This window comes from Tyto alba, unplaced genomic scaffold (assembly GCF_018691265.1).
Source record: "Tyto alba isolate M040663 unplaced genomic scaffold, T.alba_DEE_v4.0 Super-Scaffold_39, whole genome shotgun sequence".
In the NCBI taxonomy this organism is placed as follows: Eukaryota; Metazoa; Chordata; class Aves; order Strigiformes; family Tytonidae; genus Tyto; species Tyto alba.
In genome coordinates, this window is record NW_024881314.1 from 8514431 (window position 1) to 8541924 (window position 27494).

Genomic DNA, 27494 nt, shown 5'->3' on the forward strand with positions numbered 1-27494 from the left:
GGCAGCACCCTTACCATCCCTTTCCCAGGTTTTGCTGCACCCATCTCTTCCTTGAGCCAAGTGCTTCCAAAACCCGGAGCCCCCGACAGCCCCTCGGCTCCTACCACTCCCCCCTCGAGGGGCAGATGGGCGCTGGTTCTGAACAGCTCCGGCAGAGCCACCTCTGAGAGCGCTGCCTGGCTCCTCTTGGAGCCTGCCCTTGCAGGCTGGGGGGGGGGGCGGGCAGCCACGGGGGCAAACCCCCCACCAGCACCCAGAAGGCGCAGGAGCCTCTTGGCCCCATCCCACCACTTACCTGGGCGCTGGGGGGGAAGCCCCAGGGCTGGGGGGCTCTGCCAAGAGTTTTGCTTCGTGCCGGGTCCGGCCCTGTCCGCCGGCGCGCACCCCACGCCAGCAAAGAGCAGGGGAGAGGAAACCGCAGCCTGACCGACACTGCCTTGGGAATCGGGGAGCCGGGGGGCAGCCCCTCGCCCCCAATCCGCCCAGCTCCCCCCCGGCCTCGCCAGCCAGAGGGACCCCGGCCAGCCCCGGCCCCCGAGCAGGGCCGTGGGGCAGAGCCAGGGCCAAAAGCGTGGCGGCTGGGAGGGGGGGAAAGAAAGAGACAACAGTCAGATCTACTCACAGAGGCAAAATTTAATGGCAAGTCATCTTCCCTCCTTTATTACACCTTGGTTAGCCAAACAAAAAAAAAAAAAAAAAATTCTGCAGGTAAAAAAAGTTTTAATGGTCACACAGCACTTTATACATATATTGTAAGCAACCAAGCATCCACATCTGCACGTGAACAACACACCTCTAAGCATGGCCTCAATAGTCAGGTTTTTTTTTTTTTTTTTTTTTCATTAAATACTGTACAGAATCAAGGCTACAAACTGATTTTGTAATGCTTCTTCCCCAACCCCAGCACTTAAAACAGTTACAGGCTGCTCTCATTTGTACATCACACAGTCATGTAGCCAGTTTTAAGGCTAACAATATGCATCATGCTTTGGCTTTTTTTGTGTGTTTTTAAATTTTTTTTAAAGGTTTTAGCCTTTTAAATTTTGTTACCCTTAAATATTACATACATACACAAAAAATTACATAGCTGCAGTGTGCTCACCACCAACCTCATCACCCAGGAGCTTCACATTATCAAAAGCTTTAGAAAATTTGTAAACCTCTGTGCAAGCCTTGGTTTGGGACAGCCAGCTACAGGGAGCGAGCGGTGCCAGGGGTAGTGGCAGCCGGGGAGCGGTGCCCCCTTCCAGAAGGCCAAGGAAGCCCCAGGAACCTGTGCAAAAGCTCTTGGTTACGATCAGAGGAAACAGAAGAGACTTCTTGGGCGAAGGGGAGGACTGGAGCAGCTCAGGCCGGCAGCCTGCTCTCCTCCCGCGCAGCCTGACCGGCCCCCCGAGACCAGAGCTGCAGAGGGGTAAAGCGGGGAACCGAGAGCTCCTCCAGCCCCAGCCCTGGCTCGGCCCTGAGGGGGTTTCTCCCTCCCTGGCTGGTGGAGGGGCCGAGGACAGCCACAGCCCGGCATGGCGCGGGGGGGGGGGGAACAGAGGAAGTCGGCGTGTGTAGATCACCAACCGCAATTTTGTCTGGTGAGCAAGAGGTTTAATCATTTGCGGAACAAGCCTCTCCGCCTGCCCTTCCCCTGCCCCGAAGCAACCGCCTCACCCCTCTGCCCCAATCAGCCCTTTATACTTCAGAGACACCCCCCCAACTCCTCGCTCCAAGGGATTCATTCATTTACCACCAGCCACAGCCGGGAAGCGGCGGCGAGCTCGGCCTTGCGGTTCGCGCTGCCCGTGGCTCCAAGCGTCATCCCCGCAGCCCGGCTGGGGTCTGCCACCCTGCCAGCCCCCCGGCCGTGGGGCAGGGAGGGCTCCCGGGGCCAGCAGTGCAGGGCTGGAGCTGCCGCCCAGGCGATCCTCCCGGGGCCTCCCAGAGCTCTGCAGGCCCAGGTCTGTGCTCACAGCCAAGCCCGGGTTCCTCCGGAGCACGACGTGCCTCCCGCAATCCCGGCGGTGGGTGGGGGACAGGAGGGCGGCTCCGGAGCCTCACGGGGGGGGGGGGGGGGCAGCTGGAAAGAACAGGCACAGGGGATTTGGGTCAGTGGGTGCAGACCTGGGTGTTCCAAGGAGCAGAAAGCACTGTGCAAACGTGCTGAGATTCGCCTGCTGGTCTCTGTTTCAGAAGGAGAAGGTCAGATCCTGGCCCCGGGGTTGGGGAAGGGACACAGCCGTATCGAGCAAGAGCAAAGGAGAGTTGTGGCTCCGTCCTGACTTGTGGCAGAGCCATCTGCTCAGCCCGGCTCCGTCCTGGGAAGCCTGGCACCACCGGCTCCCTGCGCTGGCTGGCAGGACCAACGGACACTCCCTGACAGACTGTGCTCCACATGGATGCTAAGTGGGTGCTTCTCCAATGCCTGAACCACTGGGCAAATGCAGTGGTGCTGGAGCGTGATCTCCCAGCTCCAGAAGTGACAGTAAGTGCATGCACAGAGAAAAAAAGAGGCTTTCAGGAAGGTGTCTTGACCAGGAGGACTCTGGCAAGTCACTGCTTCAAAGTGCTCGCGGGCACCAGCTCAGGCAGCCCTCTTGCTGCTGAAGCACGGGCTGATGTTCACCAGCCGCTTCCCCGCGCGGCGCGGCAGCGCTGCAGCCGAGATGAGGGAGAGCACGTGCTGCGCCCGCAACGCTCCCCGGCCGCCCCGGGACCCGGCTGGCAAGGGAAGGAAGCGCTAACAGTCCGCACCAGCGTCTGACGTGCTCCAGCCGCTGGCTGAGCGACAGCGCGGGAGCAGTCACAGGCTGCTGCGGCTGCACCGGGACCTCGTCACGACAAGACAGCTCCTTCTTTCCCTTGGGTGACCCTGGCTCAAACAGCTCCGAAAATACCAATTTACAGCCAAACGACGGAGAAGCAGCAGCCGTGCCAGGTTCACCATCCAGACTAGCTGCTAGATCTACAATACAACCCCCTCAAAAAAGAAAAAAAAAAAAAAAAAAGAAAAAAAAAAAGAAAAAAAATCACTCGCTGCTGCCTGCCCAGGCGAGGACAAGAGACAGGGGTAGGTGTAGTGCTGTGTGACAGCCAGGATGGCTGGGAACGAAAGACGCGGATACCTAAGTAATAAGGGCAGAACCCTGAATCCCATGTATTTCTAGAAGACAGGCATGCACGGTGGGGAAAAGGAAGTTTGCCTTACTCTGGAGAAAAAGAAGTGGGGATGGCTAGAATTGCTTCCAGAAGACCAACCAGAAGTTGCAGAACTGGATGGAAACCCCGCGGTGCTTCCAGGGCAGCACAAGTGCTAGTGCAGAGCTCTGGTTCTGCCTACCAAGTCCTGATCAGAAGAACCTTGTAGCTATCGGTGAACAACTAAGACTAGAGCAACTCCATATGGTGTAGACAACTTCAATGCAAACACAATCCGATGTCTAAGTACATATAAGCTGGGGTGGACTTCACAAAACCCATGGCAATGCAGAGAAAAATGAAAGACCGGGAGGGCATTGCCCTTCGCTTCCAGGTGCTACAGCAATCACTCATCCTGGCTTGAACCCCACCAGAACAAACTGCCGGGTGTAGCACTGGGTGGGAAGAGTCCTTGTGTGGAAAGGTGCCCCAAGATGAAAGTGCAGAGGGAACGTGGCTGCAAGACTGCTTCTGTGCAGGTCTCAAATCTTACCATTGCAGGGTCAAAACTCTCAAGAGGAGCACGTACACGGGACAGGGGGAAGGAAGAAGGGCAGGGGGCAAAGAGTTATTCATGCTTAGACAACCTTTCCTTGGAGGAGCAAATCAGGCCTACCACCTTCTTTGGAACAAACCAAGCTGAGGAAGAAAAGCTGGAAGGAGAAGCCAGTTTACTGGTAACAGCGTTTGCCAATTTCCTTTCTGCTGCTTTCCCTTCTCCCCTGCACCTGCCTGTCCCTAACCTGACAGTTTATTTGTCCTCTGTCCACTCCGGGATGTTGGCCCCTGCTAAGGCAGCCCGGTACTGCTGCAAGACACCGCGGATGCTTTTAATGAACCCCTTGGACAAAGGGAAGAGGGGGAACCCAATATCGGGGTAACCGCTCTTCTCCGGAAGGAAACTCCTGTAGCTCTTTCTCCTTTTCTTTGGTTTCACACTAGGCTGCAAGGCAGAGTCCTGGGCAGCCTTCCCCTCGTCCGTTCGGTCTCTGGCCAGGTCTACCCCCCTGGCTTGGCCCGTGCTCTCCGAGTCTGAGTACTGTTGGAGATCACCGGCGTCGGGTGTCGAGGTTGCGAACTCCGACTCGTCCAGCTCCTCCTTCCCGTCCAGCGCCGAGTCGGAAAGCTCGGCGGCCGCCCCCTGCTCCGAGCCGCCGCCGTCCCCCCCCGGCGACCCCGCGGAGCCTCCGGGGCTCTCGGCCAGGGCGCCGCAGGCAGAGAGGAGGGAGGCGGAATCCGCCCCGTTGGCCTGTTCGTGGCTGCGCTCCACCAGCTCGTTCGTCTCCAGCCAGGACTCGATGCGGGACACCAGGCGCCAGCCGTTGCAGCGAAAATGCTCCCGGATTTCGTGCTCGAAGACTTCCACCGGCCTGCGCAGCAGCTGCATCATGGACTGCACCACCCGGATCAGCGTCATCTCGTTGTAGCAGCGGCTGTTCTCATAGCCCTCCTGGAGACCCCGGTCGCTGTCGAAGCCCGCCTCGTTGTAGTAGGGCTCATTCACTAGGATGAGACCTGCCAAGAGAAGGGGAGAGCGAGGGGTTAAGGGAGGAACTTCACCCACGGCTGGGCCCTGATTTCTGCCAGGGTGTCGCGGTTCAAGGGTGACAGAGCTGCCTTGCTGAGGCATCACGCCAGCGTCACCCGCAGCGCAGGGAAGGGACCCGGGAAAACCATCCTTTGGCTTCAGGCAGGTAGCAGAGGCCAGGCTGGACAACCAGGAACCTGCAAGATGCAACAGACTGGTATCGCAAGGGGAACGCTCGTCCGAGTGGGTCTGTGGCCTCCTGCTAGGGCGGCGGGGAGCTCGGACGTTACCACGAGTGGCACTCGGGATCCTTGGCTGGCGAGAGCAAGTCTTCCACCAGTGCAGTGCAGAGGGCACGTAGCAGCAGAGGAGATCGAAAGGGGAAAGGTTTCACAGCTCCCTTCCCCTCCTAGCAAAAAAACCCCACAAACACACCCAACGCTTTTTTTTTTTCCCCCCCCTTACATAGTGGGTTTTTCCCTCTTCTTCGAAAAAAGGCAAATCTTCAGTAACAGGCTTTGAGCTGGCCAGGTCCTAGCCTACCCAGCACAGTCCCATCAGCCAGCGCAGTTCTGAGAGTGAACACTGTGACAAGTCACCCACACCAGCTTTCTCCTGCTTGCTTCTGGTCTAACGCAATTACACGTATGGAGCAATGGCACCAATACTGCCAGGCTGCTGGCAGCCTGCCACCAACTGCACTAGAGCCGGTGGAGGTGAGATCATGAGTCTCTCAAAGCCCAGGCAGCAGGAGGGGGTGAGAGATTTTTCACTAGCACCAAGCTGCTCCAGTAAAAGATTTAGTATTTAATTTTCTCAATTCGGATCCTCAGCTTCGTAAACGAGAAAAGGCTTTTCTGGTGGTGTCATTCCTCCACAGGAGGATACAGGTGGACTGTGAGACTTCGGAGGAGGAGCTGCCCTGCTGACTCGAGGCAGGAGCCTTTGGTCTGTGTCAAAGGTTTCTCAAGTCACACGCCAGGGCTCCCTGCACAGAAAGCTGGCCTTGAGGAAGAGATGTGATTTAGTCTGTCTGCTCTCAAACTAGATACAGCAGGGCAAAGCCCTATGGCAGGAAGCCCTGGGGCTGGTCTAGACACACCCCTGATTATTCTCTGCTTCGGAAGGAGCACAAACACCATCACTGTGTGCAAAAGCATGCCCAATGCAGGATGGGCGGGTGACTCAGTGGGTATAAAAAACAGTTCTGCAAATAAAGCTCAGTTTTAGCAACTTCAACTAACTTTGGTAACCGGCTGAGCACACAGCGGTTCACCTTTGTCAGCTCAGAATAACAAGCAAAACAGCTCTGTGTTTAGCTGCCGCGGTGGGAAGAAGGGAAGGCATTGTGTCAGGGACCTGGGATGCAGCCAAAAATCAGAGTATGGGAAAAGCTTGCACCTGCTTTGACAACTGAACTGGAGAGATAAGGACACTGCTTTGTCCAGCAAGGGGAGAGCAAAAGGCAGCATTATGCCAACTGGGGTGGCAGACCCCAACTGCGTGCCCCCCCTAAACCTGCATCCCCTCCTCCCTCCACCTTTTCCTGTCCCGCAGGCTCTGCAGGACCATTTACCTTGGATGGAGATGAGTACTTGAAGCAGGCTGGATTTACTGGTCCACCTTTCTGTCCCCTGAAAGGCACATGCAAATGTGTTAAGAGGGCTGAAGCACCACCGGTTTGCTCTGTGATAATTGTTAGATGAAGCAAGGCCCCAGTTTCTCCGCATTCCTAGCACTAAAGTCCTCTGGCTCACTGCAGGAACAAGGGACTGACATGACAAGCACGTGATGTGCTAGTGTCCCGTTGTACCAGCCCACTGCATTTTTTGCCATCACCGCACCCCATCAGGCCGGTTCCACCTGGAACCATGTAACCCGACATACCAGACACCAGTTCCAACCACTCCCCCGCCTCTTCCTGTCTATCTACCTGCCCCAAACAGCATTTCCCTGGCTCTGCTTATTCCAAGTCTCCAGCTGGACTTCATGCCACGCCGCATGATTCATCTGCAGCGCAGGAGACAGGGACCCAAACCCTGGGAGAACACCCCACGCTGGTGTTGGCACCTCTGATCTGCCCAACCGTGACCCAGCCCGGCTGGTCTGACCGCAGGCTTCTCATTAAGGAAGGACAGGCAAGAGGCAAAGAGTCACAGAGGAAGCCAAACTACACCAGTTACCTGCTCCAGACATCTAAAACAGAGCCCAAAGCCCAGGTCGCCCCCAGCTCAAGCACCACCTGCGACCAAAAGTCACCCAAGGAGTCCTGGCTTGGTAGGAAGTGGCTCCTTCCAGAAACAGCCCAGCACAACCACCGCTCCCCACAGACGGGCAGATGAAGGCGTTACCTTCCCTATCCACGTCCCCAGGAGGCTGACACACACTTTGCCGTTGTCGTACAGGTTGGGATTCAGTCTCCCACTGCACTGGGAGAGGTAGCGGAACAGAGGTGGGACAGCAGGGTAGATGTTGGGGAGCTGGATATCAAAGAGAAAGAGGCCATCTTCATAGGGTGTGCGCGTGGGCCCTTTTATAAGTGCTGAGAAGAGATCCTGTGGAGAGAGGCAAGAGAGGAAAGGCACTGTGAAATGTCCTTTTACCTTGGTAGGGTTGTATCTACATAGAGGGAGAGAGGGGATGTGATTAACTCAGCCCTTGCAAAAGTCAGCTCAAGCAACACCTCTCGGGGCACCTTCCCCCTAGAAGCTGCACTTGTACCATGGCCTGACGGCAGATCCAAGCCCTCGGATCTGAAGCAAAGCTTCAGAGGACGGCCAGCAATCCCCAAGCTGCCCACTGGTTACACCAGCCTCTCGCTGGCTGCCCGCTTGCCTTGCCAGTCCAGTGGGCAAAGCACCCAAAATAGGCTTCCTGCAACGGGGAGCTCCCCGTTGTTTGCCTCCCGGCCTTTGGGAATGCAAAAGCAGGCATTTATGGTAATTACATCCATATTTCACAGGCTGCACACATTCCTGCAGCTCTAATGCAAAGGATTAAGGCTAAGCAGGGAATTCCAAAGAAAGCGATTCCGGATGCTGAGCCCAGCACTAACACAGGCATTTGAGAGCAGACACTTGCCATTCGATCCTCAAAGGTTTTAACCATGATGCCATCAGGCAGGGAGGTGGCCAGGAGAGCCATCTCTTTCCGCACAGTGCTAAAGAACTTCTTTGCTTCTGGGGGCTGGAACTCCATTTTCTTGAAGGCATGGGTATCTGTGGGGCAAGGAGGAGAATGGGATTAAAGCCTGCCTTTGGAAACTGTCACAGGTTCCTCGTGAAGGCAAATTGACCCATGTGTTAAACGTATCATCTGGAAGAGTTGACTTGCTTTGGTGCTGAGCCAGGAGGCAGCCTAGAGATTATTCGATTTTTTTCCCCCACTGCCACAACTTGCATCTCCTGTTCTCATGGTCCCACACAACGTCGTCCCCGTGCCTCAGAAGGAGCCCTGTCCCACAGCCAGGACAATGATGCATCATCACACAATCTGATGAACCGTTCTCTGCAAAACCTAAGCACAGCTCTCCATCTTTATTTATACACTCCTGCAGGTCCAGAACAGTTTGGCCACCTTTCCTTTGCAGGTCCGGCCTGCTGGCTCACCAAGCACCCTGGGCTTCTCTGTCACCAGTGTTCCACAAAACCAGATGCTCTTTTTTATTTTTGGCTGATTAACATTAGCACAAGTGAACAAGGACACTCACCCACCAAGGACACCCTGCACAAGAACACCAGCTGTTCCTGCTCTGCTTCTTAACCAATCCATCCCTGCAAAAAAGCCTGAACAAATCCCGGAGCTTTCAAGGAAGTATCTGCAAGGGAAAGCAACTGATCTCCAGAGCCCTCCAGAGTCAGTTACCAGTGTGGATGAAGGGGAAGCCTATTTCTGTGGCTTGAGAAGTTACGGTAGTGCCTAGAGAAACCTGGCTTTTTAGGTGGCATAAGTCCCAGAACAGATTGTGCTACACAAGTTGTCTTAATTTCTCCTCCCCAGTTAATGAGCTGTGAGAAGGACTAGGAGGAAGAGAGGATACTCAAACCAAAAGACTGGGAAGCAGACGTTCTGGAGAGAGAGAAACACTGCAGGGCAGGAAAGAAGGACAGGGTATCCCACACTGGCCTGACCTGACACACTCACCTGGAGCATACTCCAACACAGAGAAGACTTCCCCCTTCGCACTGGTGAAGGTGACTCCAGGCTTGCCTCCACTCTGCTGGCAGAGCACTGGTGTCTCACTGGGCCACTCCGACCGCACTGGTGTCTGTGCCTCTGCTTTTTCTTCTTTCTTCTCCGTCTCCACCATGGCTTCCATCTTTTCCTCCTCTGCAATAGCCACATTATCCAAGGTCTTCTTTAGATTTTCCTGTAGCTTTTTAATATCATCCAAGAACTTCTTCTCCCGAGTGGGTTTTTCCAGCTCCACAGTTGGGGAGGTGGGAGAGCCAGTCAGCAGCTGCTCCACAGTCATATTTTTCAAGCTTTCCAAGATCTTGATGGCCTCCTTTAGTTCCCGGAAGCTCTTTGGGGCTCCGTCCTTGCCAGCTTTCTCTGCAGCAAGATCTGCAACTGCCATAGCCACAGCTCCCTGGACTTGTTCCTCTACTTTTTTCACTTCCTCTGCTGCCGGCTCCTCAGGCTCTAACTCTTCAATTTTTGGGTGGTCGTCTTCCATGAGGCCATTGTCTGTCTCCCAGCTGTCGCTTTCATCCTCCCACTCAGAGGATGCCCCGCTGGTGCTGCCGTCAACAGAATCGTAGTCCGACTCCTCAATTTCTGATTCAATATTATATAAGTGCTAAAGGAGAGCAGAGTTACAAAAGACACCAGAGTAGTTAAGTTGAAGCACAGGGTTTTAATTGTTTTTTCAGGGCAGGCAAGTCAGTCCTCCCCATGAAAAGGGAGCTCCCAGCCAGAATTTGCGGGGTTGTTTCAACCCCTTCCACCTATACAGGGCGGACTGTGTTTGATCCAAACAACACGCTCATCGATGACCAGCAGAGATTATGAATCAGCACAGCCCCATCCTCCACCTTTCAAAGTAGGGCGTTGGGGGAAAACTAGGGCAAGTTCTAGGCAGGCTGCAGCCATCCTGGTGGCTGGGATCCAGCGACCAAGGAGAGCACGCAGCCGCCAAGCAGCTACCTGGATGCCCCAGGGTTTCTGAAGGCAGAGCTAGCTCAGAAGGTATTGGGTATCGTGTGTGGAGTTAGTATTTCTGGTCCTGCTTCTGCACCAGCAACTGTGTTGGCACAGAGCCCTGGTCTGGCTGCCTCCACGCTCCGTCCTTCCACAGAGACAATGCTGGAACCAGGAAAACATTCCCATACCAGCTTTCTTCTGCAGCACACACAACTTGCCTTCAGAGCCCTGCTACGCTGCTTTAGCTGTTCTATGTCACTATTGCTTAAAATTCAGCTGGGACAATGAAGCCTAACCCAAGTTGCTGAATAAACTCTTACACATAAAACGTTCTCTTCCCCTTCACTACTGGAAGCTGAACCCATCCACCCTCTATCTAGCCTCACCTCTTATAATCCTGTTTTTGCACATGCTACGTCTCTCACAAGGTCCCCCTGCAGAGGCTTGCAGACATACCCCAGCTACCAGCACCAACGTAGAAGCAAGGGAGCAGGAACAACTTTATAGGGCTGTGTTAGGAGTTACAAGATGGAGCATTTTATCCCCAGGCTTCTGACATTTGAATGACGGCCCAAGAATCCTCTTAATCTTGCAAGATACGAGCCCAGAGGCTAAAGCGCACGGACGCTCAGTCATCTTGTCAAAGCCTCGAACTGAACCAGCACTGTTTAGCCAGTCCTGTGCCACCCAGAGACAAGCAGCCAGCAGAGGTTAGTTGGGTTCAACGCAAGTGACTGCAGGCTGGAAAAGCCATCAAAACTCACTGCCCTCAAAGCTAATCCAAATCTGAGTCGGAAAGTTAATTAGCCAGTTATTCCATCTTTATTTTTAGAGCTGAGAAAAAGCACCCAGACAGCTCGTCTCTGGGCACACGGACAGGCATTGATAAATCACGGTTTTACCAACTGATAATTCACGCTCCTGACATTTCCTCAACTCCCATAATTACGCAGATGAGCAGAATCGAAAGGACTGGCGTGACACAGCAGGAGCTGCTGCAGAGCCCCGGCACCGCAGTGTGAGAACAGCCCTTTGTGGAGCGCACATCAGACCTCCGATTGTGCCTGTGATCCGAGCACATGTGACAACAGGGGGAAGGGAGACAGCAGCCTGCTTTGTAACGCTCTAGTCCCCTGTCATAGTGCAGGCATTGACTATTCTACTGTAATTAATGCGGAGCTGCTTGGTTTAAAAAGAAATCTTGATCGAGTACTTTCTACTCACAAACGCATCTCTGCAGCAGAGGCAGTGGTGCTCTCTGCCACAGAGATGGAGATGGGACCCTACAGATGCAGGCTGTTTCTTATCTTTGGGCTGTCTGCCTTAATTTGAAGCAACAGGGAGCAAAGACATGGGATGAAACTGTATGTGGAGTAGCGAATAAGATTACAAGACAGTACAACAAAAACCTTAGAACAATGCAGAAGACAAATCACCGGGGTTCAGTGGATTAGCAGTATGGCTATATCTGTATTTTGAAGCTTGCACTCAACCCTTTTCCCTCCCAGCTCCGGGAAGAGATTTGCGTCTGATCCCCAGGTTAGCTAAAGGTGACAACTTGTGGCTGTAGTCCAGCTTCTGGAAAAAGCTTCTTTATTTAGCCAGAGAAAACACTATGGGGCCATTTCACAAGGAAGACAGAACAAGCAATCACCTCTCAGCAGTGCCTTAGTTGGGCAACGCAGTGAACCTGGGCTAAAGGCAGAACTGATGATCCCTGAGCTCTGCAACCCCCTCTGCAAAGCAGCGGGTGCTGGAGGCCAGGAGCAGGGCTGTGACCATGCAGTGCAGCATGTGAAGGAAGCAACAGTCTGCCCATAACTTCCTATTCTCTACACTCAAAAGCAGTGACAACCAATTAGTTGCTCAGTCCTCCTGACAGAGGGAAGGATTTTCTTGTGCTAACAGAAGTGGGAAGTCACCCTAGAATCTCTCTGCACCCAGGATCTGAAACCAAAACTTGTCACTAAGAATTACAGGGATATTGTGAGCTGGAACAGGACCTCACCTGAGGCAGAATGATAGTCTTGGAGTTATCAGCCCACACCACTTCCACTTTACTGCTGACATCCACACGAGCCACTTGTCCAACTGAAGGCTGTGGAAACAAGAGCAAACTGTCAGTCCCTTTTCTTTCCCAGGCACTTCAATGCAGAGCAGGAAGGTTTTGAGAAACAGATATTCCACAGCTGGAGAACCACCTAGAGCAATACTTGCAGCCTGCTGCAGAAGTGGCAGGAGTCCTGGGGTCCCATGCCAAGGGGGAGAAGAATCCTACAGATACGGTTTCCATGAGAAACCCCACAACACTGCCACGGAGATGGGGAAAACTCTCCCCATAAGGAGGGGAGAACCTGGAGGGCTACATCTGGCAGCAGATCCTGACTTCTGATCAGGCCCAGGGCCATTGCAGGGGCTGTGGCAGCAAGGGGACAGGAGCAAGGGGACAGGACCTTCCCTGGCTGGGGCTGCCCTCTAGCGAGGTGCCAACAGCCAGCCCCTGCCCTCCGCACCCCCGCCAGGGCTCCCAGCAGCTTCTCCCAGCAGAGCGAGCGCAGGCGTGAACGGACAAGTCACAGCTGGCACAGGGTGCACGCAGTAAGGAGCATCTTGCACTGGAAGAAGGTTATTTAGGTCAGCTGAGCAAGCTCGGATGTGTTTCATGCTGCTGAAACTAGAACCGCAATAGGAGCCACACTATACCTTTTAACTCTTTTTTTAGGGCAGCAGCCTCAAAAGCTGGAGGTCTTCCCTGCACGGTAAGGAAGCCTGTTTCCTAGCAAAGAGCACACCCTCTACAGTATAAATTGTTCCCTCTGCCTCCCTAGGAGATCAAATCAGCTCAACAAAATTAATATGTACATAATAACTCAGATAAAAACCAGAACCCCAGTCTTCTCTTGCCAAGTGAAACTGGTTTCATGACAGATCCACCTTCAATCTTGCTCAGGAGCCCAAGGAATATACTTATTATTAGAAGTTACTCCGAAACCTAAGCAAGAGTTTTATTAAAAACCCTCAGGCATATGTTCAATTCTTGTCTCAACTTTGTTCTTGCTCTGCTACAGACACTGTCACCAAGGTCAAAGGATTTCAAGGTTCTATCTCCACCAGACTTAGAGATCTGATATGTTACTCATGACAGCAGGGGACACTGACAGAAAAACTAGCAAGCTAGGGAGTTTCGGATGCCTATGTGGGGCCAGAGGCTCTCCTATTGATCCTTTCAAGTGTCTCCAACTAATACCTGGTGACAATGCAGTGACATAACTGTGCCCAGAACCCACCTCATCTTCCTTAGCTGTGGCTCCATCTGAGTTGCCAATGCGAATCACAATGTCAGTAGTGCGGAAGCGAAAGTCTGGATGATCAGCAATATCATACACACTCACATCCTCCTCCTCCCCGATCAGCTGCATTGGAGACAGAATGCAAACATGTCAGCTCCAGGATGCTGCACTGACCTTCAGAGCACACCTTCAACACTTGAAAGTACTTTGTGTGGTATTTTGTCAACCTTCAGTTGCTCCAACAGCCTGCAAGCAGCTACTAATGTCCCCTTCTTGCCACCTCATCCTGTAGCACATCAATTAAGGCACAACAATGAAAGGAAGCAGATATTCTGTCTCATCTGCTCACCCTCACCTTTGCTTCAGATTCCCTGTCACTATGATCACAAGACATGCAAGAACAATTATTTATGCCCTTCTGAACACCCAGATTTCTCAAAGCAGTTCACTAGGGCCCAAAGGGTTAGAGTCTACTTTTTAAATGATCCCAGGCAACAGGAAGTGTCTGACAGAAAACTTGTAAATTAATGGGAAGCATCTTTGCTTTGATTTCTCCTGAAGGAAGAGAGCTAGGAGCCCACAAATAATGAGAAATGAGTAAAATGGAGCACAACTTCAGGCCAGCCCGATGTTCTGCTTCTGCATGTAAAGGGCCTTGCTCAGTTATGACAATGTGGCCTCCTCTCCTAGGGCAGAAAGGAGTACACCAGATTTGTGTGGTTAGAGTCCCCCTCTCATCTCCAACTAGGCTGTAGTCTATCAAGACTGTGTAGAATACAGTGCTCCTGCAAGCTCCGAGAAAAACGTATTAGGGCTGACTACAGGCAATAGTGCCTGGCAGAAGCAAGCAGGACAACCTGCAATAGATTGATTCTCTTTCCATGAACTAGCAAAGACACAGGAAAGAGAAATCCTTATAGTGAACGCAAGATATCAGCTGTCTGTGATGACTTCAGCAAAAATCTTCATCCATTCCAGAGCCTGATGTTGACTATGGGATGTAAACCCTCTGCTTGGTCTTTGCTGCCTTGCAGGCATATACAAATATGAAGCGACACCACCTCTAGCTAAGCCTCTCAGCCCAAAAGCACATGGCTGTTCCCAGCCTCAAGGACAAACTCCACTGCAGAGCTGACTCCCAGGCTTATCTGTGCTTATATGTGAAGCTTGTGCTGTTTTGTGGCTGCCTTCTCTTAGCTGGTTTCAACAGGCTGGGCTCCTGCACTTACCTCCACATCATCTCCGCTGGATTTCAACTTGAACCACTTCACCACACAGGTACGGCCAATGTGGTCACCAGACTGCACAACTCCATATAACCCGGGGTCCTGGGAGCTCTGAGCTTTTGGTTGCAGTGGCAGGGAAGAAAACAGACAAGTTAAGTGGAGGAGCACAGACTTCACACAGCAACTGAGGCTGTCAGCTCCCAAGTTCTCACGGCTGAAACCTTCCATTTGTGAATGGCATGAGGAAAAACAGTTCTTCCTACACAGTCAAAATTGTACTCAGCTAGCGAGTTGCATTTTAACGGGGCATGGAGTGATCATAAAGTAAGATTATATTGCATTTGACTTGGAACACATTCACTTTGGGACCAATTTTGAGCTCTACCACCAAGAGAAAACACGCTGTCACCTTAGCGCTCTGCTCTCTGAATTAGCTCCGCACCACGACTGTCAGAGTTTCTGGACAGGCTGGCCAAGAGCTCCCTGAGAGCAGCTCTGGCTGCCAAGCTCTTCATCTAGAAATGTGTCACCCACAGCAGTTTTACACCTCTGGAAAAATAAACTGGACAAAGGTGGAAGGCAGGCAGGATGCATGCATCAGGGATCCAACAGCATCAAAGCTGGGCCTGGACCACCTCTCTAGGCCTGGGCTGTTATTCAGCACACTGGTATCCAGACATCTTTCAGATTTATCTGGGTGATCAGGATCCACCTCCTGGCATCCTTAGCAGGGGGACACGAGGAACTGTGGGCATCCCAGACTGCTAGGAGAGAATGTTTGACAGAGGAATACAGATTCCCAGAGGCCAAGCTAGGATGGTGGAGCTGGAGCTGATAGATCACTTTAGTTTCCAAAAACTACGTCTAACCCACAAGATCAGTCAGACTGTTACTCATCAGAAATGGCCATGAAAAACAGCAACTTTTTTTGTCAAGCCAGCTTTCTCTCTTCCCAACCTGACATCACCTTGTGCTCCCCACTGTTGAGGGTCTACCCCTGCAAGAAAAGAAGAGGAGCCGAGAGCCAGATGGTGTGACATCAATATTTCATATCCAAAAGCTGTAAGTCTCCTTGAACTTGTACCGTGACCCTCGCACAAGTGTCACCAATTGGTTTGGTGAAGAAAAGGGATGCAAAAGATGCCTCTGGATCCCAAAACCCTCCAAGAAAAAATGGAGGGTCATGATAGACAAGCCATACCAAGCAGCTTCAGGTGAGCTGTTCATTTCTCCCCTCATTCTGCAAGAGAGCTCAGAGCCATTTGCACTTTCAAGGAGAAGGTAGGCCACCCCTGCTCTACAGAAATATGGAGAATTCCAGCTTTGTTCTTTTGCACTTATTCCTTCCACACCTCGCACGTTCTCATAGTTCAACTTTGGTATTTAAATCACTTGAATCACTGTCTGTGCCTTGTTCAGCTCTTGTGCCTACCTCAAGTGAGTACCACTAACAGCTGTCATAAAAAGGGCTACGACGTACATTAGGAGATCCATATTGAAGAATACTTTGCAATTAAGAGCATATTTGTTCCCTGAGGAGAGCATTGTTTTGACACCCAATACCTCTTTTGTCCACCACAAAATCCCCAGGGCAGAACTCGTTGTTGTCCAGATGATGCACTGGAATCAGCTCGTTGGAGCGAATGTTTGTCTCCACAGTGCCATCCTGCCACATCACGTCAGCTGAAGTCATCGTGGTCACCACTTCTACAGCAACCCTGGAAACACAGAAAGGCAACACGTTACCAGAGGGAACATGCATGAGCACAACCAAAACGTGATGCTGCCAAAATCAGGAATCAAGATGGATCTCAGCAACACAAAGGCACACACCATCAGGCTGGGAAGCAAGTCAGGAAACCCCATCTAGTCCCAGTGGAAGCAGCTACACAGCAAGCTTTGCTTTGATGGGTTCTCAATCACTGCAGATGTTACACTGCTGCAAGTCTGTGCTGCAGGAGGACTGACTTTCCAGGGAGCTGATGCTGAGCTCACTTTTGTTCCTAGTGGAGCAAATTAACATCTACCAGCACCCACTTTCTACCCCTGGCAGAGGCACAACAGGAGCTTCAAATACTTTGAAACTTAAGAACTTTTCCAGTGAAGCACCTTCTAGCCTGGCAGCTCTGAGGAGTCTCTGAAGCTAGAGGAGCATGGGACTGGAAAGGAAAGATAAAGCAGCATCCACCTCAGCCCTTCCAGAAAGGAAAAGAAAAAAAGGAGGCAACACACTGAATGTGGGTAAAGCAAAAGGATTTTGTTTGAGAGAGACAAGTCTCCTTCCCAGCTGTTCAAACACAAACATGTGTGTCTCTGCAGCTCAGAAATGAAACCCAAACATGCAACAATGGACCACATGCTGGCACTCCACTGTGGGGCTTGACAGAGTTGCTTGAAGAGGCAAGTTGCTTGGGGGCAGGAGGAACAGAGCTGCAGTCTAGCTAGACAGGCTCTTCTAATGAGCCCTCCACCATTTTCATGTCTCCTACAGCACAAAACACATTGAATCCCATGCTGATATTAAATTCTGTCTTTATTTTGCTGGCCAGGCCTTCCAGACATAACACAAGTGCTGCATTTATGTTGGTTTCAAGTCCAACCATAAAGAAGATACAATAGGCAAATACAACTGTTTTCCTCCAGCACTGTTCTTATGAATGTCAGAGAAATATTTTTTTAAGAAGTAATTTGAAGTTTCTAGTAGGGCCAGCACTCAACAGCAGAAATTGTCAGAGAAGGAAATGTGTAAGAGGTCAAGTGTGGTGGGTGACATGCCAACAGATGGTTCCTTGGGGGAAGTGAGGGCATGTGAGAGTGGAAAGGCAGGCCACCCAAGGAAATGATACAGGCCTGTCTGCAGTGCAGTTTATGTGGCTTCAGAAGGAAAAATCATGACTTGACATTAATAAAAATCCCTGTATATCCTCACTAAAAAATAACCAGAAGTTCATGTGCTGTCCAGAGAGCTGCAGCAGGTCACTGAGTGATGGTAAAGCCACATGCTGAGTTGGCCCCCTGCAGTCAGAGATGCCCATGAGCTGACACATTAGAGCTGGTGACTAACTGCAGCAAGCCCGTCTACTTTGCATTTCTCAGCTTGGCAGCACATCTACTGATGGTCTCACCAGCTTCAGCTGAATATTCAAACAGTGAAGACCACTCATACTGAGCTGTGACCAGCTGTCACATATGCCCTTTAAAGTATCAGCTGGGGCTTCACATTCTGTACTGAAAAAACCTCTATTTCTTATTCTCTGTGACACGGCCATCTCTGCAAACTGTCCCAACATCTGATCTCTGCATTTCCTTGTATAGAGCTGTCCATACCCAGCACAGGAATCTCTCCCCGTGAATCACAAAGATTTATCCCCACTGCCTGTATGGTGCAGAAAGCTGCCAGGTTTAATAGGTAAGCACTCCTTAACAAAACCTTTAGTGAAGTAGAGGCACTCAGCAGGGGGTTGAGAAGTGAAAAGTGAACAGAGAATCAGTTCCCAGGAACTCCATCACACACTCCCATTTTTTCTTTCACTTAAATAGTGCTCTGCTGAGGTTTGTGACCTTCAAATCCAATTTCTCCAAAGCGCACAAGAACTAAAAGAAACAGTTCTCCTTGCATACAGGTGAAGCTAAAATACCTAAACAAAATGTGAATGAAGTTCCTGGCATTCTCAAACTACCAGATCCCTTGAATCCCGATAATGTCACTTTTCTGAGAGGATTCTCACATGTTATTTTGTGCTAGCTCATTTCTGATGCAGGATCTGTACACAACTAAGTAGCCCAGGGAAGCCAGCAAGACAGGCTAGCCAGTTGTCAGATGTGTTTGCAACCCCTGAAAACAGTTTAAACATTCTCAAGTTAAAAGGTAAAAGCTGCTGAGATCCAGTTTTATCTAGAAACGGGCAGATACATGCAATGCTTCCTCCCTCAAGCTACTGAAGTCAATTCCTCCGGGGCTCTCAAGAAGTGCACTTTGTTCATTAAAAAACCAATAAAAAGTATACTGCTGGCAAAAGTTGCAGATCTCTCTCCAGAGCAGGGTAAGGATAATGGAGACCACTGCAGCGTGAAACCCTGCCAGTGCAGCCCTCTGAGGATAAGCTGTCCACTCCTGCCAGCACGGGCTACCCTCAGCCTCTCTGCAGAAGCTGCCAGCGAGGTAACCAATTAGTGCTATGTTTAAGCTGTATGATCTTTATTCACCTGTCTCTTTCCCTGCATACAGAGTCTAGCACAGCACAGATTCTGTCGATGCCCTGAGGCAAAGATGAAATGGAATAGCATCAGTGTCGTATCACGTGGCCCCAGATTCATTAGAAGCTGGACTGAGACCAAGCTGATCTCACACGGGCCACTGCACAGTCATCATAAGATAACTGCTGTTGGTTACTACTATGCAGTGTCCTAACATGAGGTGCACCATCATCCTCCACACAAGCTGAGGAGGTGCTTGACACCTGAGAACTTCGACGAGGGAGATTTTGGCAAGCATACCTGGGTCTGGAGATTCAACTCACCTGTCTCCTGGCTTAAACTCTCGTGAAATCTTGGTCTTCTTCTTCTTGTGCTTCCGCTTCAAGTTTTTGATGGAAAGAGGGATGCTCTTCTTGCGGCCAGTGCCACTGCCACTCTGGGATGAGGCAGTGGAGCTAGCAGAGGAGGTGACAGAGCTGGTGTCATCAGTGTCATCAGCTGCCTCATCGTCAGCATCTTGCTCCATCGACTGAAGCCGGTAGTCGGATGACCCTTCGTCTTTCAGCAGAAAGGGAGGCTGCTGCTGTCGTGCTGCTGCTCCCCCTTTCTCCTTCCCTGATTCTTCAGGCTGTTCCTCCTTCCTCTCCCCAGGACTTGGTGCACTGTTGGAAGAGTCATCCAGCTCACTCTTTGATCCAGGCTTAAGCTCTTCTGATTTTTGGTCAGCAACTGCAGCAGGCTCCTTGTCAGGGGCTTCACTGGTACCCTGAGACTCTGGGGAGCATGACATGATCTTCACTATCTGCTTCTTCAGCAGCCTCCTCACCTAGAGAAAGCGGACCTGGGTCAGACAATATGCCTGTACACTCAGCAAGCTGCCAGGCAGCCTGGGGAATTCTACAGAGGAAAATGGCACCCCACGGGCCTCTGCACATTCCACCTGCACCTGAGTATTCTGCAGACCAGCATCTCACCACTGCTCTACTCAAGAGCAGGACTGGACTAGTGCGAGGAAAGTGAGCTTTGCTCCTTAAGTCTATTTTAAGCATGTTCTGAACTTTTTGTTATGGAAGATCACAAGAGGCTGTACAAGTTAATCTATGCAACAGATGCAGCTATGCAGGGAGGTCACCATCCACACTGATGATATCCTGTTATTCTAGGAACGCTCCTGCTTCTACAGCCAGCATGTAGAAACCATAGCATGACTCATTTGGCCTAGGAAGCAAAGACTTCTTTCTTGTCTCTCTATAGCAAGGATGTAACTGAGCAGTTCAGCTCCATGAGAAACCTGAGGTCGTGCTAATGAAAACAGCAGGTGTCTAACAGCCCCGGCTGTCAGAGCACACCAGCTCTGACACAGCTCGACCCCTGCAAGGTGACACCTCTATGTTCAAGGTCTTGTTCACGTTCTCTTGTGGCATTAGCTGCATGCTTCACCAAGTGCAGTCAGACTGCTGTACAAGGTGACTTCGCTGCTGGCAACAACAAGCCATTACTCTTCACAACCACTTCAGGAGTCACATTTCAGATCACATGACTGCCAGGAAGCCTTCTGCTTTAGAAGCCACAGCAAACAGAAATGCTTAGAGAAGTCAAGTGTCTCCCTCGACCCCTCAACTCACCTTTTTGGCAACTGATCCTTCACCCAGGACACAGTTTCTCTCAGGGCATTCACAGGTGATTTTTGCAGGTTCCACTTTGTCTGGGAACACATAGAGGCACCTTTCCCCAAGCTGCCTTTGGGCATGGTCAAAGCACCCCAGACGCTTTACCCTGGGTACAACAGGAGGACAGCCATTAGCAAAGTGCAAAAGCAGTAACAGAACCTAGCAGTGACCGGGGCCTTCACAAGGCTGGCATGATCTCATGCCAACTGCACTTCTTCTGGGGTGGCAGAAGCTAACACCACACCAAATCTTTTCCAGGCACACAATTCTAAAGGAGGAGTGGGAATCTCACCAGGGACTGGGTGGGGACACAAAGGGTTTGGGTGGGACACCAGTCACTCCTCTCCCTCTAGCTCCCCCTCCCAAAGACAGCTGCCAAGAGACATTTCAAGCATTTAAAGTTGGCATTGTTTGGCCTTTTTTTTTTTTTTTCTCCTTCCCCCCCCCATCATCTGAGAGCTGCTCTCCTCCAGCTTATAAACTCCAGGCAGGAACCACACTGCAAAGTGCTATTACTCATCTGCCTTTTATTTGAGTTTTGTCCAGCCCACTTTCACAGCTGCAGCCTGCAGAGGGCACCAGTTGCTCCCTCAGCACCAGTCTGGGTCCAGAGCAAGACACTGTAGCAGCCTACAGTCAAAAGATGCAGCCTTGCTCCAAGACCAAGGGGAAGGACAATGGATGAAGGGAGTTTTGCCACACACTGCTTTCCTCTACATACTTTTCATCTGGAGAGTACGTGGAGAGGACTAGTGGGATGCTAGCCCCTGTGCTGGTAGCTCAAGTGTCTGCTAAACTAATTTGGAAGTTATTTGCTCACATTTTTGAAGCTCTGGAATATACAGGCATACAGCAAGGAGAAAAACCCACTGGAAAACAGCAGCATCGTGTCTAATGAGTTGGTGGGCACGTTGCCCAAAGCCTGTGCAGGCCCTGGGTGCTGGGAGTGAAAAGGGGTTTTCAGCTGATCTCACCTGGACAAGTTCTCCTGGCTAATGACAGAGGGAGGAGGGCTCACACTGTCAGTACCTCCAGGACAGAAGCTTTTAGTGATCCAAGTAACCTTTAGTTCTACCACCTGTACCTACAATGTAAAAAGAGAGAAAGCAATTTAATTTTTCAGAGGCTTTCCTAGACCAGTGTCTAGAATCTGAACATTTGCACACAGGAAAACAGCAAACCTGCTTTTATCATTTAAGATGACCAAGTGCAGTTTCAACACATTCAGAACCACTACAGCGTTCCCATAGCATGGCTCTTGGCAGCCCTGAGAGCTTCTACAGTTTTTAACTTCAAGATAGACAACATCTGGCTTGGAAAGGAAGCTCTAGTGCATACAAATCAGTGGTCCAATGTCACAGAGAGACATGCTAATGACTTGGACCTGCTTTCTCTTTCAGCAGAGAGTCAGCAGTATTTCTCCCCTTTTGGATAGCATGCAGCATTAAGTTTCAATAGAAGAGGTGCTTCTACTACCCTAATGATCAGCAGTACTGGCCTCTAAGTACTGGCATGCTACCCCCTTACAGGGTGCCAGCAGGGACCCTTGGGAGGAAAAGCCAAACCACGCTCAAAAGTCCTGTCAGTCCACAATGAGAAATTTGTCACCTCAGAACAACACAGCCACCGTGCATTTGCTCTTGGAAGGTTACCATGGCAAGCTGACTCTACTCCAAAATGCCAGCCAGGGACCGTTCTGTGCAGAAGGTGGCCATGTGTCAGCTTGTCAGTCCTTACCTCTTCCACCACCACTCTGAACTTGCTCTTTGTGCTCAGAACAGGCTTCACACCCGAGAGCCACTGCACACTGGAGAAGACTTTAGAAGGCCCGATGAGGACTTGCCCAGGATAAAAGCCATATGAATCATCAAAAAAGAGACCCTGTGCAGGAAAGGAGGAAGGTAGAAACACCAGCATAAAGGACTCTTAAGATTTAAGATTCCAGCATTTCTCTTTTCTCATTCATGATCAGTAAGATTAACCATAAAGGTAAAGTCTGCAAGTTGCCCATCTCCTAAAGCTCATTCCTCTCCTGAAGTCAGCCCAGCAGTTCCTATAGCAACATGCTCTGACACACATCCAAACGGGACTATGACTCAGTGAAGGAGAAGCAAAGGTACTTGCAAGAAAAAAAGGATGCATATTTCCACACAAATCACTCAGTAACAAGGTAGCCAAGGTGGGCTGAGTCTTGAGCAAGGACACCCGTCTCTTCCATGCTCTAATTCAAGCACCCACAGCTTTCAGAGTCAGAGGATGCTTGCCCTCACTCCCCTGCTCATCACATTAAGTTTCTAAGTATTATTGCTGTCTTAAGTGGATTAGTTAATACAACAGTTCTTTGAAAACAAAACAGGACAGTAAACAACAATTGCTCTCCTAGAGCTCTTTCCCACTGATATTTAGAGTGACTTGATGAGCTAAAGATTTCTAATGTGGGGGGCAGACAGAGCAGTTTAGGGTAGATAAAATACCAAACACAAAACTGTATCAAGTCTCGTAATTTGTCAGAAAAGGTAAAAACTGCAACAAGATCTAAATCAGGCAAGTATCTAACACACAGCAATTCCACGTACAGAATCAAGAGTAACACTGGAGACAACTCGTGTTTCAGACCAAACTGCAATCTCCAGAGGACTACGTACACTTTAAAGGCAGCCTGACTCAAAACAAGGTATGTCAAAATTGAGTAACAAGAAGCTGGATGCTGCTACAACATCCAATTAGCAAGTGGAAAACACAGTGCACAATCCAAAGTAGCAGAGACTAAGATACTGGAGAATACCTAGTAACAGACCACTCCTTTTCTGTATATAACAGGAAAACCACAGCAACACATCCTATAAAACTGATATTCCATTTGCTCTTCAAGAAAGAAGCATCAAATTTGAACACAAGTGCAGTTTTGGATCAAAGGGACCTTTGCTTTGAAGGCTGGGAAAAATAAGGCTTGACTGCATTGGTAGTTTAAGAATCACACACAATTCTCAGTCAACTCCCAAATCCGCTGCCAGAGTGCAGCGAGGCCCTACTGATGCCATTTGGAAGAACAAGCAAGCTGTCAGTCTTTGAAGGGGAGAGAGGTTAGACCCCATTATCACACAGGGAACTCTGTTTTACCCAAAAGCTAGCAAAGCCTTCCCCACCACATGATTTGGAAAATGCCAGTATGGTGGCAGGTCTCTATTCAGATAATGTGATGGACTATAATAACAAGAGAGGCAGTATTTTATGTGATCTGGAAATGTGCAGAACACCTTTTAAACAACCTGCCCTTTTCCAGAAGGGGAACAATTTTTAAAGCATTAAATGGAGTAAGAGCCTTTTCAAGCATGTACAATGAGCAGACATTGAACTGCCTTGACATCAGCCATCTGACTGCACATTATACAAGTTGTTTGCAAAGAAAGCAGTTGGATATACTAATTGTAATACCTCCTCAAAGCCTGCTCATTACTAACATTACCTTTAAGCTACATCCTGTTACACTTACTTCAAGTGAAAATCTAGTGAAGTGTTTTTCAGCTGCAATGCATGGTTTAATTTTTAGGATTATCAAGGGCCTATAATTTTGCCTCTCCCTCCCTGCTGCACAAAAAGCTTACAAGATGAAGTTGATCAAAAAGACTCTCAGGAGAAGCAGGAGCTCACCGAGTCACTGACATGAGGACAAACGTCATACAGCTTGGCTCCATCTTCTGTGCTCATAGAACACCTGGAAAACAGACAAAAGACACAGCCACATTTCCAGAGCCATCCACCTCAAAAGCAAACAGCACCAAATTAACTGACACTGCCTGAGCAGGTCTGTTCGTATGTCCAGGAGTGTATCACTGAGCCTTTATGGTCCAGAACAAAGCTGGTTATAAACAAGCTATAAAAGCACTGCCTGGTATCTAAAGGTTCCATTCAGCGTGTAATAAAGTAATATGCAGGGTGCTGCAAAGATTTGTCAGCTGCAGAGGTCCTATTTTTTATTCACACCAATGCTAGAACCTAAAGGCAATTTGGTTATACTTGCTTCAGTAATAGCTTCGTTTCCAGAGTGAGTTCTGGTGGGATTTCAAATGATTCATTAGGAAGAGATTTTGAAAACAGTTACCTCATTTTACGTAGCTATGCATGAGCTGGTAACATACCAAGCAGGGTTTTAAATTGCACCAGTAAGTGCAGGCGATACAGATAGAGAAGCGTAGCTATTTTTCACTCCCAGTTTAACATATGCGTAAGCCTTCCAGCCTGGGTTAACCGAATGCTAAAACAATCAAAATCAGACACACCCACCAATCATCTGTTATAGCTCTTGCATTACTCGCTTCTCAGACTCAGAGTTGGCTGCAAGCTTGTGGGTCCCCCCCCTTCCCCCTTTTTTTTTTTAAACATCAATGTCAACACTCAATTTACAAGACAGATGGGTTATTGCCCAGCTGTCAGGCCCATAAGCCTCTTGGCCATCCACTGGTTCCTTCCTTCCCTTGCATCAGCAAAAAAAGTTTGTCGGACAAGACAGGCCTCAGTAACAGAGTGAATGTAGTGAATACATATGGGTTTAGCTCACAACTGACATGTATAAGGAACAGAATTCAGATCCTTCTGCTGGCTTTGCAGAAAGAAGATAACCATATATTTCTTTCACTATTTTCAGTTAAATCTCTCTCTAGAGATATGACTTTGGATTATGTCTTCATTGAGAAAAACATTCCTAATACAGTTGCAAATAACACTGAAAAAGCAAAGGTGTTCAGTCTTGGGCTGCTTTTTCATCTTTAATAAAAACCACTAGCCTGCAAGTTTATACATCTTTGCAGAGTTTTTTAAGGTAATAATCCTCCCTGCGTCTCAGTGAAGTTACATCCTCCTACTGAGAACAGGTCTGGAACAGTGATCCATCTTAAACAGCTACTTTTCCGGAGAAAAGCACAGTTTAAAGACCAACATGCTCTAGTTCTGGAGCACTGATCTGCTGGGACTGAAAAAAATTGTCACCTTTCAGACAACAGCTTTTCCAGAGGGTCATCAATGAATCTCAGTGTTTTCAGAGAAAGATGTATTCTTACTCTACATCTAAAGATAAGATAAGCAGATAACTTATCAGTGTGTGAATGAAGCCCAGCCTGTTTCGAGTTCTTCTAAAATAGACTGGGATTATGAATACCAAGGGGAACATTCTTCAACAGAAAGAAGTACCTGGCTCCATTGGACAGCTTGAGGATGACTTGGTTCTTCAAATCATAGACCTTGCCCAGCCAGCAGTCGTAGGCTATGTAGTCACCATACATGAAAGGCTGCGAAGACAGCAGGAAACAGAACCTTATAAATACAAATTCTTAGTACTTTGGGCCACCAAGTCCTCACACAATTCGGACTAGATAATCTCAGTGGCATTTACGACAGCAACTGCAGATCTCGCTGTAATCTGGAACCAAGGTACATCAAAGAGTTTGCTTGACAGTCAGCACATAGCCTGGGTTCTCCAGTTAGACAGCTTGGGCCTTCTCTGGGATTTTTTTGTCCTCAGATCTTAAACTTAAGTGTCCTGTTCCATTCAAGAGGTGCTCTGCAAACTAGAGGCATACTTGTACTTGCCTTCAGTTAATATTAACAATGAATTTTTGTCACTGAGACTAATTTTCCGTCTCAGAGAAGCTTGCAATCCCATCGCCTTTCCACAGGCTGTTTCTTGAGAAGGGTTGTGACATTCCTGCTCTTCACTCCCAAATTATCTTTTTCTCAGAGGAAAGAGAATGATAAAATCCTATCCCACCTGGTTTCTGGAAATCACCCACCCAGCTCAAGAGGGAGAACCAGATATATTTCAGACTCTTCCAGCTCAATAGCAAGATGCTGGACTCATCTCAGCATTTTTATAGCCTGTTTAAACAGTAATTATATTGCAGCTCAAAAGCTTTGTGCCACTGCCATGGGGCTGCCCCAATCTGGTTGCCATACCAGCCCATATCAGTGAAGTTCTCACACAATTTAATGTCAACCAGGCCCTTCAAGTCAATTTGGTCTCAGCAATGTGATCAGAAACAGAACAGATGGGGAGATGAGGCGATGCTGCATCATCTTCTTCCAAGGAAGATGCTTGTAGAAAGTTTAAAATAAAATCTAACTGCAGATGCATCTTGCACAACATGGATGCTTCCCTTGCATGTGTTACTTGAAATACAGCAGCATCCCTCCAAACCACCAAGCCCTGGTTCCCATGTGTATTTTGGCTGTGTTCTCACCCAGATATGTTGCAGGTCTTTGCTGTTGACAGGGTAGAGGATGCAGTTGGTTCCTACAAGCTTCACAGCACACTCTATGTTGACATCAATTACAGTTCCACACTGGCTGTCCTGAAAATGCAAAAGAAAAAGGGTTTATCCCCTAGGGAAGGTCCTACACACATACGTACATGTTCTGTGTTCAAATCAGAAGTGCAGAGACTAGTGAACTTTCAGGACTAACCCCTCTGTTACTCTTCAGACCCTTGTTCTGAAGGGGTATTTCACACGACCCTAAGACAACTCAGAAGGTGAGATTACTATTAAAAACCTATGTTTTCTTCCCAGTTAAAATTTGCAATGGCTGCTAAAGCAGCAGCCCAGACACCCCTGCATCTGGTCAAATAAAACCACGCTATGTCAGGTGATTAGTATTTACTTGCTTTAAAATCTGCCTGGTTTCTTGGTCCATTCAACTGAGCAGATCTCTGCAACTCCACAGGACCATCCTGTAGGTACTGCCCCGAGTCAGCAAAGACAGGGGCAGATAATCAACCCCATAACAAAAGAGAAATTCTTTAAAGCTGTCTGTGACTTCTCACGTAAAGCTTGATTTGCAGGACATTATAAACGGTCTTCACCTGCTGCCATACTAAAAAAAAAACCTGGCACCTTTAGTCAGATTTCAAGGTTTGAAGCCAGATAATTTACAGTTGGTCCAATTACAAGATGGTTGTCATTCTCCTCCTCACTTTTTAGCAAAGTTTTAATTTTTTTTTTTTGTTTGTTTGTTCTTTTTTGTCCCCAAGAAAATAATGCATGCTGTCAAGAGCCTTCTGGGGATCGTTTGGCAGGGAGCACACAATATGGACATTGCCCACACATATGGTGGAGGCCTGCAAGGAAGGGCTGCTAACCCAAACACTGTCAAATGCAGCAGCTGCCCTGGCCTCCTGACAGCTGGGACAATCGATACTCTTATTTATTAAAGACCACAAGTCCATTATAAAAGCTGACTGAGGGCCAGCATGACAAATGCC

The 27494-nt window shown here is 49.4% G+C and overlaps 1 protein-coding gene across 4 annotated transcripts in view; it reads right to left on the reverse strand.

The window, feature by feature from the left end:
- Nucleotides 1–615: 615 nt before the first annotated feature.
- UBE2O (ubiquitin conjugating enzyme E2 O) overlaps nt 616–27494 on the reverse strand; it is a 66062-nt gene continuing 39183 nt past the window's right edge. For all 4 annotated transcript variants that reach the window (XM_033002439.2, XM_042802661.1, XM_042802663.1 and 1 more), the window contains 16 exons: nt 26476–26586; nt 25430–25527; nt 23894–23957; nt 21980–22123; nt 21217–21326; nt 20198–20348; nt 18896–19398; nt 15939–16093; nt 14379–14491; nt 13147–13272; nt 11868–11957; nt 8858–9515; nt 7796–7932; nt 7066–7269; nt 6291–6348; nt 616–4701 (listed from right to left, as the gene is read on the reverse strand). In XM_033002439.2, coding sequence (XP_032858330.2) covers nt 3938–4701; nt 6291–6348; nt 7066–7269; nt 7796–7932; nt 8858–9515; nt 11868–11957; nt 13147–13272; nt 14379–14491; nt 15939–16093; nt 18896–19398; nt 20198–20348; nt 21217–21326; nt 21980–22123; nt 23894–23957; nt 25430–25527; nt 26476–26586 — 3486 coding nt within the window. In that variant the 3' untranslated portion in view covers nt 616–3937. The remainder of the gene's footprint in view (nt 4702–6290; nt 6349–7065; nt 7270–7795; nt 7933–8857; nt 9516–11867; nt 11958–13146; nt 13273–14378; nt 14492–15938; nt 16094–18895; nt 19399–20197; nt 20349–21216; nt 21327–21979; nt 22124–23893; nt 23958–25429; nt 25528–26475; nt 26587–27494) is intronic.